We start from the raw sequence: 17,704 nt of genomic DNA, 5'->3' as shown, positions 1-17,704 counted from the left end.
ATTTCTGGTTACGGCCAAAGGAACTCCGAAATACAAATGAGGAGAGATATTCCTAGTTTTTTCTCACTAGGAACATGTGGATCATATCTTCACATATTACTTATTTACTAGAGTCCAGATGATAATCATGTCAGTTCACACATACAAATTCAAAAGAGCACGTACGAAACAACTGTTCATTTAATTCAAATATATAAATAGCGGTGACACGGTGTTGATTTTGAATCTTGACAGAACGTATAAAATTGATAAGTACAAAATAAAATTACTTGACTATAGATGAAACGTGCAAAACATTACATGTGCTTAAGTTGTAGGTGCATCATTCTCCCAGGCTTAATTAAGCAAAGCAACATCATCTGGTGCAGGACTAAGTCCTCCCCTAAAGTTTCCTCTCTCCTGCCCATTCTGTGCAGATAGTCCAACTATACCCCTAAGGTGGTGTTCCACTTGTTTCATATCTAGGCGTTCTTCTGGATTAGGCCTCAGGCACTCCACAGCGACTCCACTTACCATCTCCAAGATGATAATGTCGTCCTCACATGTGACATCATTATCAAAGAAGAACCTTGCTCTATTGTCTTGACAAGCACCAACAAAGTTTTCAATGTAGCTCCTCTTCTCATCATACGTTGCAGCCCGCCTTGTAACAAGCTCTATAAGAACAATTCCGAAGCTATACACATCACTCTTCTGTGTGACGATCCCTTGTTCCATGTATATCGGATCTATGTAACTCATGTCCCCAATGACACGCTCTGTCATCTCCGCCTTCCCTCGTGCCAGCAGACTTGAGGTCCCAAAGTCTGAAACTTTTGGGTTGAATTCTTCGTCAAGAAGAATATTAGCAGACTTAACATCACCATGACGGATGGTACTCTCCCCAGCAGAATGCATGTATGTTAGACCTTCAGCTGACCCAATAGCAATCTTCAGACGTGTATCAACTGGAATGCTCTCTCTTCTTTTAAAGAGAAAATCATACAGACTTCCCCTTGCTACAAACTCGTAAACCAGCATGGGGACATCTAGCTCTAAACAACAACCTAAGAGCCTGACAATGTTCTTGTGTCTCATTTCAGATTGGATTATAACCTCATCAGTGAACTCCTTTTTCCTCTCCTCATCAACTTTGATTGACTTCTTTATAGCTACTGGCTGTTTGTTCTTGAGAGTTCCCATGTAAACCTTACCAAAGGCACCCTCTCCAATGGAATTTTTGTAGTTATTTGTTATTTGTTTAAGGTGTTTCCTGGTGTAAATCCTTATATTCTTTACACCTTCTAGTAATGGACCACCATTTTGTTCATAGAACCTTTTGAGCTTTAGGATCTGATTTACCATAAACACGAGTACAGAGACAACAACCAAGGCAGAGAGACCTGCGGAAGTATAAAGCAATGAGTCTTTTAGTTTTCAAACCCTGTAAACATTTCAAAATGTTGATTCAAGGTATACAAGATTTCTTTCAGATAACAAAAGGATTATATTGTTTTGCTGTGCTATTTCTTTGTGACCGCGCATAAATAGCACAACAACTACACCAACTAGAAGTAATATATATTAACTGTGCACATAATAAGTAAACTAAGTTTCAAAGTAAGAGGTTAGCACTCTAAAGTTGTCCTAATTAAGTCAAACTATTTTTATTTATGATCAGGTTTCTATAAGAGAATATCAACGTCCACGATAGTAAATTAGTATATTAGATTCATCATGAACTACTGTTTCTTAATCTTACTTATATGGTATCCTAGATGTTTGTTTTTTTTGACGGAATTAGTAGGGAAGCTCCTACCTATTTTTTTTTATATATAAAGGGAAAATATTTATAAGCAAGTGTTACATAGGCTGTAAGCCTAAAAGGAAAAGGACCGGCCAAAGTTAGGGACTGATGTTTGTTTTTCTTATAAAAGTGTATTCCAAGTTACACTTGGAAACAACTCTATTAGAATGCTGTCTTTTTTCAGACAGAGTGAGTACAATAAATTACCTGGTGGAAATAAAAAACAATGAATGCAGAGATCAACCAATGGCTAGCAATATGAGTCATGTCATACTCACGTTACAATAATTCTTTGTTTATGGAGGCCCATCAGCTAGCTACAAGGGTGAACTATTTTTATGGCCCACTTAAGACTTTGTGGACTGACTGAGTCACCCGAGACTCATGATCGCCTCTATGTTTCCCTCTTCATCTCCTTCCCTCTTCATCTCTTTTCCTCCACCAAGACCACGCTAGGTCGCGAGGAGGATAAAATCCAGGCCAGCCTGAGCTCTTGCTGGAGTGTGGGGCTACAACGTGCGTGGATGTGCTCCACTCCAACCAGCACCTCCATCCCTCCTCACTGGCCCAACCCTCGCGCGGTGCGCCTCCCTCGATCGAACCTTCCCTGATCTGCCCCTCCTCCACCAGCACCTCTACCAGGCCTCCACCAGGTTGCAATGTATTTTTTTGTTTGATTGTTTTGTCATAAAATTAGTTTGGTTTTGTAGTTTACCGAGGCTTGCAATCGGTGCATCGAAGCTTGCATGCTCTTGTTTTGTTTATTTGTTTGATCTCCCAATTCAAGGTTATGTTGTTATTGTTGTTTGATTTCGTAATTTCCAAGGTATGTCGTGTTGCTGCTGGGGCATTCGGATAAGCAGCAAATAGGACTAGCATTCAATGGGTCAGTTTGGTGTTGGGGAATTTCTACAGCAGTAATAGTGCTCAGTACCAAAATCCAAATGAGACAATGAGAGATGCAGGGATGATTGCCCTATTTTTTAGTCCTGAAAAAAGTGAATATGCAATGTTACTGAGAGTCTCGTAGAAATAGTTGGATACTTTTTTCGTATACTGTCCATTAAGAACAATGACTACTATCGCCCTGTTCGCTTCAGCTTATTCGACCGGCTTATCAGCCACCAAACAGTATTTTTCTCTCACAACAAATCAGCCGTTTCAGCTTTTCAACCGGCTTATAAGCTGAAGCGAACAGGCCCTATGCTATTGTAGGACAGGTTAGTGATAAGTTCGCAGACCTATTGCTTAAGCTTTAGCATAATTTTCTTATACCGGGAGATGGTTCTTTGGCTGAAATATTTATACTGCTCCTAACAATTATTGCTACTATGGATGATATTTTTGTGTATTGGCAGTGCGAACAAATTATTATTTTCTAAGATTCAAATGTATAATTCTTAGATATTGCCAACCACAAACTTGTTTTTTCCTCTGCAGATGACAACAAGAGGTGGTTCTTGGACTGACCTCATGTCCGATGAGACTGTTGTCGATGCATTGAGCTTATCAATGCTACTTGAAGACACTGTTACTCCAGCAAGTGGTGGAAGAGGAAGCACCAAACGATCAACCAATTACACTCCACAGGAGGATATGCAATTGTGCATGTCATGGGAGAGTATCAGCATGGATCCTATTGTGGCAAATGAGCAGCCGGGCAGGGCATATTGGAAAGAATTGCTGAGCACTTCCATGCCAACCGCACTTTTCATTCTGATAAGAATTTAAACTCACTTGAGAATCGCTTGGACACGATAAAGAAGGAATGTGGCAAGTTTCATGCATGCTATGAACAAGATGAGCGTTGACATCCAAGCGACGTATCATATAAGGAGCATGTAAGTGTAATTCTATACTGATCATTTTCTATAGATTCTTTTGTGTTGCCATCAACTAACACTTACTTTTTTGCAGCTTCTTGAAGCCCATGCAATGTTCACTACCATGCCACCAAAGAAGGCATTTCAGTTTAGGCTCAAGGTGAGGAATTGTCCCAAGTTTCAAGAAATAGATAAATCGCACAAGAGACCAAGGCCCAGCAAGTCTTCCACACTGTCTAAGAAAAGCACTAAAGAAGAAGAAGAGGGAGATGAGAATGGTAAGAGTCATACTCCTGATTGAGCACAAGCAAGTGAAACTAAGAGGCCGATTGGAAGGAAGGAAGCAAAGCAAAGGTTGAAGACTAGAGGAGATGCAGGTCCATATAAAGAAGCTATTGAGGAGTTGATCTTGGATAAGAAGGAGCAGAAGAAACTGAGGGAGGAGGAGAAAAAACTAAAGGAGGAGAGGTGGAAGGAAAAGAGGATGATTCATCATCAAAAGATATCCTTGGTAAAGGAAAAGTTCATGTGGGAGCAAGAACAGAGGATCATGTTCTGTGATGTGAGCACCTTGAATCTGGATCGGAAGACCTATGTGTTGGCAATGAGGGCACAAAATGCAGCACAAAAGATGGCTGCCTTCAATAGTGGATTTGGTAGCAGGTTTGATGGTGGGTTTGAGTCTTCTAAAGGTGGTGATGTCAATGGAGCATCACAATAGGTATGTTTTATGGTAGCATGCTTCATTATCAATCATTTTATCTTGTGCTATTCATTCCATTTGGCCTATTTAATTTTGTTTGATGTGATGCCGCTGTTGTATATCCATAGGTATATGGAATTTATGCATTGAGCATTTTAGTATTGCAGCCCCTTGTACTGAATTTTGGTACATGGTAGCATGTTTGATTTCTGATTGCATATGTTTTACAATGCATGCTACGGTTCTTGAAAGGGTCCAATGTCTTCACTCTCTAAGTCTATTTGCCCATTTGTTACAATTAGAACATTTTTAGTTTTGGTTAAAATATTTGTATTTTGTGACTTCACATGGATGTAACTTCAACTCACTTGTTTATTCAAACTGTGTGATGGTTTTGCAATTTAAAGATAGTGAGCTGTGAATATGGTCATTTCCATATTTAAAATTTTTGAATTTGAATATGGATCGTGTTTCAAATCATGAAGGGACGCATTATTAATATTTTAGTTTGAATTAATGTTGTGTGAAATGAAGAATATACATAGAGGATGTGTGTGAAAATAAAAGAAGAAATAATTTAGAAATAGGGGTTCAAATTTAGAGGCCCTTGCTGAAGTTGGTTGTAGAAAATGGTTGTAGAAAACAGGCCTCTAGAAGGTAGGTGCAGCCCCTACTCAAGAGGTAGGAGCCTCCGTTTAGAGGTCATTGCTGGAGTTTCTCTAAAAGCAACCAAATCACTAGAAACTTAAACTTATGAGCACTATGAAATGAATAGGGTCAAAACTCCTAGAGACTCCATCATCCTCTTGGGGATGGAAGGCGACTCAAGGTCGCTGCTCACATGGCTAGAGAGCCAAGGGTAATCTTGATTAAGGCAAAGATTCACCTTACCTATCTAAATTGAAGTATTTTTTTAACATAATGATCTGTTAATTATCTTATTTTTAAAAAAACATGCATTTACAGAAAAAGTTGGTGTACGGATGTAATTCAACTATGTAGTGCGCTAGTTTAGTGCTTATTTACCGACGATGATCTTCGCTGGTAGGGGGAATTTCTCGGTGCAGGGTCCTTCAGTCCCACGGCGTGTCATTCCGGGTTTGCATTTACAGTCATAGCCACCCTGTCTGTTCACGCAGGTCGTAGTGTGGTGGCAACCATTCAAACTATGATCGGAGCACTCATTGATGTCTGGAAATTAATAGAGGGTCAAACAAGATATGAAAGTTGAGTTAGTTCGATCGCTGAAAAAGATATCAAGTCAACGGAATTACACGCCGTCGCCGTGGAATTAGGAATGTACCTTGGCATCCATTAGGGATGTATGGGTTGCCTTCGTAAAATGTCAAGCAACTGCAGACATAGCCTTTGGCGCCGCTGGGCGCGTCGGCACAAGAGCTGTTGCCGCTGCATCCGGTGCCTTGAGGCGCCGCGCACGAGCCGCCGCCGACGGCGAAATCGAGCACGAAGGGGACACCTCTTGGGTACTTCTTGGGCAGCGCCTCGTAGTTGTACATGTCCTCCGTCGAGAAGTCGTACCATGAGCTATCCACCACCATGCCGTAGGTGCACGGGGGCTTGGGGCCAGTCCCGTACGTGTTGTCCTGTTTCTGGAACGCCACTGAGAAGTAGTTGTAGCTGAAGATGGAAGCTTCAGGCCTGGCCCTGAAGGTCGCCTGGCAGCAACCCTGCCCCGTGCACGACCCGCTCTGCGCAAGCCTGTCGTCGGCGATGTACGAGAGGCAGGCGAGCATGTAGCCCGTGGTGGTGTCGATCGACGGTGACCGCACCATCTTGGGCTGGACGTTGAGGCCGACGCCGACGAGGGCGTTGCGCAGCGGCGAGAGGAAGAAGGGGCCATCCGAGTTGATGTTCATCGTCGTGCCTTGCAGCCTGACGGTGTGGTTCCTGCTGCTGGCGTCGCTGCAGTCGGACCTGATCGCTCCGTACACACGCAGCTCGCTCTTCGCCGGCGATACGTCGACGAGCTCGAACGGCCAGACCGACCGGCTGTCTCCGGTAAGGGCACCGGTCGGATTCGGCGACGCCTCCGAGTAGTATCGCTCACCGACGTAATGTTGGTTTGCAGTTGCGTTGAGGAAAGCGCGAGGCGGGTTGAAGGAGCGGTTGCAGGTGACGTCGAAACCCGGGAGGAAGCAGCCGGGTTTGGTGCCGAACGGGTAGGGGATGCTGATGTCGCCGCACTTGTCGGGGCAACCGGGAAGTGTGATCGGCTTCTTCTGCTCATCAGGATTGGCAGCCAGGATCAGGTGAATCGCCGCCGCGAGGATCAGTAGAGTGGGCAGCAGCTGGGAGTACTGCGAGGGCGCGGCCATGGCGGTGTGTGATTAATATGCAGCGCTAGCAGGCGGCTAGGTCTATGTCGTCTCCATGAACGAAAAAGCTTGCACCACTGTACTAGGTTGATATAGAAGGCTGAGGTGGGCGCATTGCTGGTTACCCCACTTGCTAATTGTATTTTCTCCTCTGCATAGCCATTGGTGATGGCTGGTAACAAGACTTAGCAAAGAACAATAAGAACATTGTTTTATTTTAATAAGAACAACTCCAGCAGGCATGCCCTCAGAACGAAGAGAGCACGCCATCTTGGAGCCTGGGAGACGCGGTTGATTCAAAAGTCCAGCTCCAGCATCCCCAGCTTGATCGATCTGCTTTACAAGAGGCGATTTCCTAATGGGTCTTGAGGGCCCCTCCAACTAGCATGCAGAACCATTGGATTGCCCCATCCCGGATGCATTCTTTGACGGTCGGCCTCCAAGCCACCATACACTTCCAGATTTGCCTCAAGACCATCTGTATTTCTTGCCATTATTGATATCGAAACATAGAATTGTTCTTTGTTCACTGGTAGAAAACTGAGCATTAGTCCCGGTTGGTAAGGGTCATATCTCTCGGATATCCATCCGGGATAAACCAACCGGGACAAAAGGGGGGGTCTTTGCCACGCCAGGCGCGGGACAGGCCCTTTAGTCCCGGTTGGTGACACCAACCGGGACTAAAGGGGTCCCTTTAGTCCCGGTTGGATTTCCAAACCGGGACTAAAGGGGTCCCCTTTAGTCCCGGTTGGATTTCCCAACCGGGACTAAAGGGGTCACCTTTAGTCCCGGCTCAATTCCAACCGGGACTAAATTGCGCTTGCATGGCACTGGTGACGCCTGAATTTTTCATGCATGCATCACGTATACGTATAGTAGTACCGCGGCCCTTTTAATTTGTTAACCTTGTAGTTGAGATTTTTTTAGAATGAATTAAATCAACTAGTATTTAAACGAATGGGATTTGTAATTATACAACTACTATATATATACACAATCCTTATACACAATTCATATACACAATTCAACTAGCTTAATTAGTACAAATCGATCATATATACAAATAAATCAAAGTATCTTCCTACGATCTTCCCGTCGTGGTGTTGCTGAGAGGAGTGTCTAATTGTCGTCCATCGTAATAAAATTCTCCTCTTGGATTTACCACCTCGTCCATTATGAATCCAATGAGACCTTCACATATTGCCGCTACTCTTTCTTCCTTCAAGAGTCCTTGTTGAATATTTAACATCTATAATTTGGAAATTTGTGAATGTTACATGAACAAATACATATAAGGAGCTAGAAAATAATTAACTAGTAATATATTTATTTTACGTACTTTAAAGTTGTGCGGCGTCATCTTCGGTCCCTTGGGTCCCAAAAAACTGTGCATGTGCTCACAGATGTAGTATCCACATAGGTTATTCCCGGGTTCCTGTCTTAAGCACTTCAGTGCGGAAAAAAAATAAGTTATGAAATATTCGTGTTATACAATGTAATAAATGTGCAGACTTCATACGTACCGGGAAGTCTGTGTTCCATGTAAGATCTTCTTTGAATGGACCTTTGTGTGTCCTTATGAATTGTTTCCATACGCTGCGGATTAGAATAATGAATGACATAGTGTAACAGGGATAAAATTTAGGAAATAAATTTTTGCATAGAGATAAAGGTCCAGAATTATTACAAGCCTAGCATGTCTTGCAATTCTTGGTAGTCCACCGGATCTTTCCGTAACGAATCAAAGACAGTGACGTGGCTTCTTTCAGGCTCAATTATAATAAGGATCCAGTGGAAGCTGCGTGCGTAAAATGTTCATGCATATTAGAGCTAACTAACATGTAGAGATAAGGAAAAAGACATCGAAAGTAGACGGTATACACACACTTACTTGAAGTTGTATGGAAGTAGTATGAAATCCTTGAATGTTTGTTTGTGTAGGAAATTGTATATTTCGGCAAAGGTTTTTTCCGGCGCTAATTGTATCTGTTGTTGGTTAACTACAGATGGATCCATGAAGCCTACATGTAGGTACGCCTCTCGGCGGCATGTCTGAATTAGCATCCTACATGAAATGGAAGATGAAGTTAGTACGGTGACGCACGCCAAAATTTACATGTAGAGATAATAAACGGACACTTACAGAATCCAAGCGCTGATCAGAGAGACGTCCAGGGCATCATGATGGCACACTTCGTATATATCCTTGAAGTCTAGCCACAGTACTTTCTCCCCTTCACCGTGAAAATCTATCGGTTTTACCTTCATGCCGATCATCTCCCTCGATTTGGCGGATGCCGTCATGTACCATTGATGGAATTCGTACATCTTTGTTGACAGCTTCCGTACCATTGCCGGCTTCACTAGAGGCTTGCCTAGCTCATAAGGCCATCTCGGCTCAGGGGGCGGTGCAGTTGGCGTCTCGACTTGCCCTATGCATTCTTCAAGTCCCAGACCTGTTTCTTCCATGAACTTCAATATATTTTCTTGTTGATCCAAGGGCATTGCTTTTACCCGTTGAGCATCTTTCTTTGATAAATGGCTGAGGTCGGGGACTGAACCGCTGGAGGATGATTTTCCTTTTCTTTTATCCTTTTCATCAGCCTTTACTAGAGCCCGTTCATAGTTTGACAAGAGTGGTATCCTTTTCTTGGCTCCTTCCTCCATCCTGATAAAAAAGTTTAAATCCCGCCGACTTACTGGCGGTGGCTCCATCTCCCTTGCTTTTTTTAATTCGGCTTGTTTCTTGAACCACTCACTGGCCTCTCGTTGGATTTCTGCCCACTGTTCCGCATGAGACATTGCCTCAAAGCGTTCCTTGCGAGCCACTTCAGGGTCGACCTTTGTTTTCTTCTTTCGAGGCTGTCTTTGCTTGGGAGGCGGTGCTCGTGACTTCTTGAGTGGTGCTGCAGGTTCCTTCGAGGGGGCCGCTCTTGGTGCCGGCGACGGTGATCGGGGAGGGGTGTTGTTATTGTCGTCGTCGCTCCCAGCACCAGGATGTGGTGGAGATGGAGACCTTGATATAGATGGAAGCGACGGTCCTGGAGCAGGAGATGCCGGTCTCGAGGTATGAGGAGAAGGTCGCTGCTCGGGATCTACGGGGAGCGGTCTTGAGGTCTGAGGAGATGGCTCCGTGCGGGAAATAATGATGTAGCGTTTCTTCCATAGAATGATCCCATGAAGCGCATCTGCCAATGTCTTTTCCCCGTCGCCTCCCGGGAAGTCGAGCTCTAGACCTTCATACTGGGCATCTACTATTTGCTCGACGCAGACGCTGGCGTAGCCTGTTGGAATGTCCATGCCATGACTGCTCTGCCCTGCCAGCGTTGGTAACGCACTCCCGTACGCTACCTGTACATATAGCAGAAGTAAACAAGTTGAACTCCGATCTCGAGGCCTGGATCAATTGACAAGATTGCATAAATATTATGTATAAGTATACCTTAATAGTGAGGTTGCCGACCGGTGCATGCAGCTCACATGAGGTCCGTTGCGTGATGGCATCCACGGGGAACCGTTGCTCCTCCACGGGTAACCTGGGCGTCTGCGCATCGGGGACCCCTGTAGAAGCACAACTGCTCCCGAGGCGTTGAGAAGGGCTGGCGGTGTGAGGATTCGGCAGTGCTCCAGATTGCGCCAACTCCGCAACTACGTCGGCCACCGGCCGATTGATTTCATCCATCATTCGTTGTTCTAGCATCTGCCGCCAGCTCTCCTCCATCTGTTCCTTTCTTCGCTTCCGGCTTCTGTAAGAGGCGCTGTCGCCTCGGAAAGCGAACTTCCACGGAACCACCCCGAACCCCCGGCAACGTCCTGGGTGCTCTGGATTACCGAGGGCCAATGTGAGCTCATCATTTTCTCGGTCCACCCTCAACCTCCCAGCCTTGGAATCTTCAATGTTCTTCATGAGATGTTCGGCCTTCTCACGTATTCTGTCATTGAAAATCAGCGTCCCATCCTCTTGGCTTAGGGAGCCTCCATGAGCGTAGTACCAGTTCTTTGATCGTTCGGGCCATTCAATAGTTGCAGGTATGATTCCCCGTTCGATCAGATCTTGTTCCATCTTTCTCCACTTGGGAATTGCTGAGCCATACCCACCTCGCCCCAAATGATGGTGGTAGCCCTTCTGACTAGCATTTGCAACGTTGGTCGTGATCTTTTTCACCCCTTCTTCACTCCTCTTGTATTCAACAAATGCATCCCAGTGGTCCCTCAACTTGGGCCACGCGTTGAAGTCTGGAGTTTTGCCCTTCTTGATGTAGTGGGTGTCCAGCATCTTCTTGAATGTCTGGAATTGAGTAGCCATCTTCTTAAGTGTCCACGCTTTGACATCCTTCTCGCTATAATCTTCGGGGAATGTGAAATGCCTCTTCACGTCTTCCCACAGCATATTCTTTTCTGTCTCTGGAAGGGCGTACGGATTATCGCTTCTGCCCTTCCATTCTCTGATGCTGATAGGTACGTTGTCCCGGACGATTGCCCCGATTTGACTAACGTACTTCTTTGCGACTTTCTCGGGAGCAACCGGCCTGCCTTCATCTGTAACTTCGGTGATGACAAGCCTCCCTTCCATCACCTTTGTACGACCTCGGGTCTTCTGCCCTTGTGTCGATCCGGAGGGCTAACAGTTTAAGATTCGTTAATTAGTACGTACTAGTAGCGGTGGCGTGAAACAATACAAGAATGGTTGTATATACCTCGCCGGAACCTTCCGCCACGGCAAGTTGTTGCTGCGGCTGTTGCTCTTCATTCACATCGGCAGACATGTTGAGGAACATGTCCGCCTGGGTGCCCTCTTCATCCGTGTATGATAGTGGAACGTTGTCGCCACTATCATCACCAGCGATTATCTGCTCCATGATATACCTTGCGGTCTCATCGTCTGCCATTTCAACTATTGCTGCAAACATACATGGAATCATACATGACAGTCATAGAAATCGTCTTAATACAAATTTGTATATAATCACAGTTCGGAATCATACATGTATATAATGAAATTTCTACGAATTTCTACGAATTTCTACGAATTTCTACGAATTTCTATGAATTTCTATGAATTTCTATGAATTTCTATGAATTTATACAAATTTCTACGAATTTCTATGAATTTCTACAAATTTCTACGATTTTCTATGAATTTCTACGAATTTTGACGAATTTCTACGAATTTTGACGAATTTCTACGAATTTCTACGAATTTCTACGACGGCGATAAGGGCGGCGAAGGCGGGACGGCGGCGGTCAGGGCGGCGGAGGCGGGACGGCGGCGGTCAGGGCGGCGGAGGCGGTTCACCGGAACCACGGGCGGTGCCAAAGCTACTACGTTGTGATGGGCGGCAGGACGGCGGCGATCACGGCGGCTACTCGGCGGCGATCACGACGGCTACAAGGCGACTCTCACGGTAGCTACTCGGCGGGACGGCGGCGATCACGACGGCGGGACGGTAGTTAACAACCTAACTACAAATCTAACTTAACAAACTAACTAGAAATCTAAAAATCTAACTTAACAAAATTAGAAATCTAAAAATCTAACTTAACAAAATTACAATTCCATCTAAAAAAACAAAATTAAAAATTAAAAGAAAACGGCCAGCTCTCCCGGCGCACCGGCCGGCGCGGCAGACCTCTCGCGCGCGGGGCGGCGGCCGGGGCGGCGGGACGGCGGCGGCCGGGGCGGCCTGACGGCGGCGGCCGGGGCGGCGTGACGGCGGCGGCCGGGGCGGCGTGACGGCGGGACGGCGGCGGCCGGGCGGCGTGCGGGACAGCGGCGGCCGGGGCGGCGACGAGGACGAAGACGACGACGGCGGGACGACGGCGGCCGAGGCGAAGACGACGATGGCGGCCGGCGAGGGGCGACGAGGGGCGACGAGGATGGAGCCGGCGACGAGGGGCGATGCAGCCGGCGAGGGAGGCGGACGGGCGGCGACGGGCGGAGAGGGAGGCGGACGGGCGGCGACGGGCGAGGGAGGCGGACGGGCGACGACGACGGCGCAATGCGGGACTTCGACGGCGCAATGGGGGACGACGACGGCGGCGGCCGGCGAGGGAGGCGGACGGGCGGCGACGGGCGGAGAGCGCGGGACTTGCGAAAATTTCGCTAAGTGTGGAACTGGCGGGGGGTAGAAGGGAGTACAGTGCTTTTAACCCCCCCCCCCCTTTTATCCCGGTTCGTAATGGCACCCGGGACAAAAGGGCCTTTTGTCCCGGGTCCCGTCACCAACCGGGACAAAAGGCCCCCCCTTTTATCCCGGTTGGTAACGGGACCCGGGATAAAAGGGTGCGCTCCCAGCCCCACCTGGCGGGGGCACCCTTTTATCTCGGGTCCCGTTACCAACCGGGATAAAAGGCCCCCCCTTTTATCCCGGTTGGTAACGGGACCCGGGACAAAAGGGTGCCCCCGCCAGGTGGGGCTGGGAGCGCACCCTTTTATCCCGGGTCCCGTCACCAACCGGGATAAAAGGGGGGGGCCTTTTATCCCTGTTGCAAATGGCAACCGGGATAAAAGGGTACGTTCGGGCGGGAGACGAAACGTACCCTTTTATCCCGGTTGCCGTTTGCAACCGGGATAAAAGGGGGGCCTTTTGTCCCGGTTGCTGTTAGCACCCGGGACAAAAGGTCCTTTTTCCTATTTTTCTTCTCCCGCCTGTTTTTTGGAAATGGATTTTATTTAACCTTTTCACTGCATTCCAGGATGAAAAACAAAACCTTCTCAGATTTTGTACATGCAAAAATATATTTAATTAACGAGTAAATTGACAATAAGTATGAAGTAATCATTATTTCTATACCAACTCATGTAGCCTGTAAAATATTTATTTTACTGCATTGCTGTGATCAATAAATTATTCAATTAAATTTTTTGAATGCGCAGAAAAATCCATGTTAGTATGTGGTTAACAATGTTCATGTATATCTAAAAAATCTTCACCTAACAAATTTAATAACACATGAAATCATACATAGGGTAAATTACAAATTGTATCAATTAATACACAAAGGTCATGCACATTTAACGCATTACAATACAACGTTGTAAAATTTCTTCTTCACGAAAGTTCCTTGATCATGATCGCGGCGTAAGTACGGAGCCTCTTCTTTGGACAGCAGGATGCTTGGATCAACTTCAACGTCGAATGGAGGCATGCCATCAAACTGATCATAATCATCTGATTGGTCTGTTTTATCCTCGACTCCCACGATTTTTCTTTTACCTGGAAGAACTATGTGGCACTTTGGCTCCCATGTCTCTTCTGGATTCCTCTTGGGTTTGCTGCACATGTCCTTCACATAGAACACCTGATGCACATCATTGGCAAGTACGAATGGGTCATCACTGTATCCAGTCTTGCTCAGATCTACTATTGTCATTCCGTACTGATCTTTGGTAACGGCAGTTAGCTTCACCCAATTGCAAAGAAATAGAGGGATGAACAGCGGTCCGTATTCGAGTTCCCATATCTCCTGTATGAAACCATAATACGACTCCTTGCTATTATTTCTGTCCATGGCATCTATGCGGACACCACTATTCTGGTTCGTGCTTTTCTGGTCCTGGGCTCTCGTGTAAAATGTGTAACCATTTATCTCATAGCTTGGAATTTGACGATTGTGGTAGCAGGTCCCCTGGCTAACCAGGCAAGCTGTGGGTGAATCTCAGAGTTACCCATAAGTTGTTGGCGCAACCAGGAGGGAAAAGTTTCCATGTGATGACGGGTAAGCCAAGCATCGGATTTGGTCGGGTTTTTGGAAGCTACCATCTGCCTGTGCTGCTCGATATACGGAGACACAAAGGATGACTGTTGTAGAATAGTGTAGTGTGCCTTGTCGAACAAATTAGTATCATTGCTCAAACTTGATTTCCTTCCAAGGGTGCCCATTCCTCGGAGCCTCCCCTCGTGGCGTGAAGTTGGAACCCCAATCGAGTCAATTGAATCAATAAAATCAACACAAAACTCGATCACCTCCTCTGTTCCATATCCCCTGGCGATGCTTCCTTCTGGACGAGCACGATTACGAACATAGTTTTTTAGGACTGCCATGAACCTCTCGAAAGGCCACATATTGTGCAGGTATACAGGTCCGAGAATACCAATCTCTTTTACTAGGTGAACCAGTAAGTGCGTCATAATATTGAAGAAGGATGGTGGAAATAACAACTCAAAACTGACAAGACATTGCACCACATCGTTCTGTAGCTTTGATAGCTTGGATGGATCGATTGCCTTCTGCGAAATCGCATTGAGAAACGCGCATAGCTTTACGAGCGGCAACCGGACATTTTCGGGTAGAACACCCCTCAGTGCAACCGGAAGCAACTGGGTCATCAACATGTGGCAGTCATGAGCCTTGAGATTTGTAAACTTCTTTTGTTTCATATTTATTATTCCCTTTATATTCGAGGAGTACCCAGATGGGACCTTCATACTATTCAAGCATTCAAACATGCTATCCTTCTCCTCCTTGCTGAGAGTGTAACTGGCAGGACGTAAGTAGTGCTGTCCATTATCTCTCTTTTCCGGATGTAGGTCATCTCGTTGCCCCATGGCTTTCAGGTCCTGTCTTGCTTCCAATGTATCTTTTGAGGTTCCATAAACACCCATGAAGCCTAGCACGTTCACGCAAAGATTCTTCGTCAGGTGCATCACGTCTATTGCGTTGCGAACCTCTAGGATTTCCCAATAAGGTAGCTCCCAAAATATTGACTTTTTCTTCCACATGGGTGCATGTCCGTTATCATCGTTCGGAATAGGTTGGCTACCAAGTCCCTTTCCAAAGACTACATGTACATCCTTCATCATCTCGAACACACGCTTTCCATTACGGTGTGCAGGTTTTTTACGATGGTCTGGCGTCCCTTTGAAATGCATCCCGCTCTTTCTCAGCTGGTGGTGAGCAGGGAGAAATCGACGATGACCCATATAGACGACCTTCTTACAGTGCTTCAAGTATATGCTATCTGTGTCATCTAAACAGTGGGTGCATGCCCGATATCCCTTATTTGTCTGTCCTGAAAGGTTACTCAATGCAGGCCAATCGTTGATGGTTACGAACAACAGTGCTCGTAGATTAAAGATCTCTTGTCTATCCTCATCCCACACACGTACACCTTCTTCCTTCCAGAGCTGTAAAAGGTCATCAACCAACGGCCTTAGGTACACGTCAATGTCGTTGCCGGGTTGTTTTGGGCCTTGGATAAGCGCCGGCATCATAATGAACTTCCGCTTCATGCACAGCCAAGGAGGAAGGTTGAACATACAAAGGGTCACAGGCCAAGTACTATGACCACTACTCAACTCACCGAATGGATTGAATCCATCAGTGCTTAAACCAAACCTTATGTTCCTTGCTTCACTTTCAAAGTCTGGGAATGTTCTATCAATTGATCTCCACTGTGCCCCATCTGCGGGGTGTCTCAGCATCTCATCTTCCTTACGTTCTTCTTTGTGCCATCGCATCAACTTAGCATTCGCCTTGTTCCTGAACAAGCGCTTCAAGCGTGGTATTATATGGAAATACCACATCACCTTCGCGGGAACTCTCTTCTTGGGAGACTGCCCCTCGACATCACCAGGATCATCTCGCCTGATCTTATACCGCAGGGCTTCGCAGACGGGACAAGCATCCAATTCCTCGTATTCATCACCACGATAGAGGATACAGTCATTAGGGCATGCGTGTATCTTCTGAACATCCAATCCGAGAGGGCAAATAATCTGTTTAGCTTCATATGTTGTGGACGGTAATTCATTATTCTCGGGGAGAATCTTCTTGACAATTCTCAACATCCCCTGAAATGCCTTATCGGACACACCATTTTTTGCCTTCCATTGCACAAATTCTAGTGTCGTACCTAGTTTTTTATGGCCCTGCTGGCAACCTGGGTACAACAATTTTTGGTGATCATCTATCATGCGCTGCAACTTTGCTGCTTCCTTCTCAGTTTCGCAATCTCTGTATGCATCTCGTATCACCTGACCAAGGTCATCAGTAGGGTCATTTTCTGCAAACTCATCTTCATCAGCCTCGCCCATTGTAGTACCTGCAAAAGCTTGGCCTGCAACCCAGTCCGGAATGGTGTCATCTTCCTCCTCCTCCTCACCATCTTCCATTACAACCCCTAGTTCACCGTGCTTGGTCCAAACCAAATAGTTAGGCATGAAACCGTATTTAAACAAGTGGCTGTGAATAGTCCCCCAGGAATTCTTTGAATACTCCTTCCTGTTATTGCATTGGAAGCATGGACAACATACGAACCCATTCTCTGGCTTGTTCGCTTTTGCCACTTCGAGAAAATAATGCAAGCCATCAATAAACACCTTGCTCCGCCTGTCTGCATTATACATCCAATGCCGGTCCATCTGCATCGTATTACGCACGAAAATGGATTACACTTGACAATGGATTACGCGTGAAAATCGATTAAAGATCCAAACAACATGGTACAATACAACAACATGAAGATCCAAATACACATATTTAAATTAAAGTCCCAAACACTGCATAAGTTGTTCAACTTGAAGACCGTGATCATCTCGCGAGGATGTCCTCAACTGGGCGGCACCGCACTTCGTCATTAAAGAGGTTAGATGCTACGGAAAAGGGGACACGGTCACGATGTCCGTATCCACTCTTTCTCGTAGAATCGAACCTCCTTCTTGACATACGTTGCTGCTCGGCGGAGAACATCCTCGGCGAGAGAACACGGTATGCAAGTTCAACAAGTAGCAGAAGTCATCTATGTACAAAAATTCTTTCCTTACCACTACAGAAGTTGTTGAACTTGAAGACCGTGTTCATTTCGCGAGGATGTCCTCAGCTCGGCAGCACCGCACTTCGTCATGAAAGAGGTTAGATGCTACGGAAAAGGGGACACGGTCACGATGTCCGTATCCACTCTTTCTCGTAGAATCGAACCTCCTTCTTGACATACGTTGCTGCTCGGCGGAGAACATTCTCGCCGAAATGAACACGGTATGCAAGTTCAACAAGTATATGGATTTAAAAAACCATATTGAATTTGATAAGATAAACCGTCTAGACAAGGTAGCAT

The 17,704-nt window shown here is 46.0% G+C and overlaps 1 protein-coding gene across 1 annotated transcript; it reads right to left on the bottom strand.

Moving 5' to 3' along the window:
* Positions 1-162: 162 nt before the first annotated feature.
* On the bottom strand, positions 163-6,849 carry LOC117866919 (wall-associated receptor kinase 2). Its single transcript, XM_034751217.2, has 3 exons — positions 5,616-6,849; positions 5,339-5,503; positions 163-1,382 (listed from the first exon to the last, which is right to left on the bottom strand). Exons 1-3 carry the CDS (start codon positions 6,646-6,648, stop codon positions 337-339), a joined length of 2,244 nt encoding a protein of 747 aa, XP_034607108.1. The 5' UTR covers positions 6,649-6,849; the 3' UTR covers positions 163-336.
* Between the last annotated feature and the right edge of the window lie 10,855 nt (positions 6,850-17,704).

The sequence above is a fragment of the Setaria viridis genome, chromosome 8 (assembly GCF_005286985.2).
Source record: "Setaria viridis chromosome 8, Setaria_viridis_v4.0, whole genome shotgun sequence".
NCBI lineage: Eukaryota > Viridiplantae > Streptophyta > Magnoliopsida > Poales > Poaceae > Setaria > Setaria viridis.
Note: the sequence above shows the minus strand (reverse complement) of the source record. Positions and strands in the feature narration are given on the sequence as shown.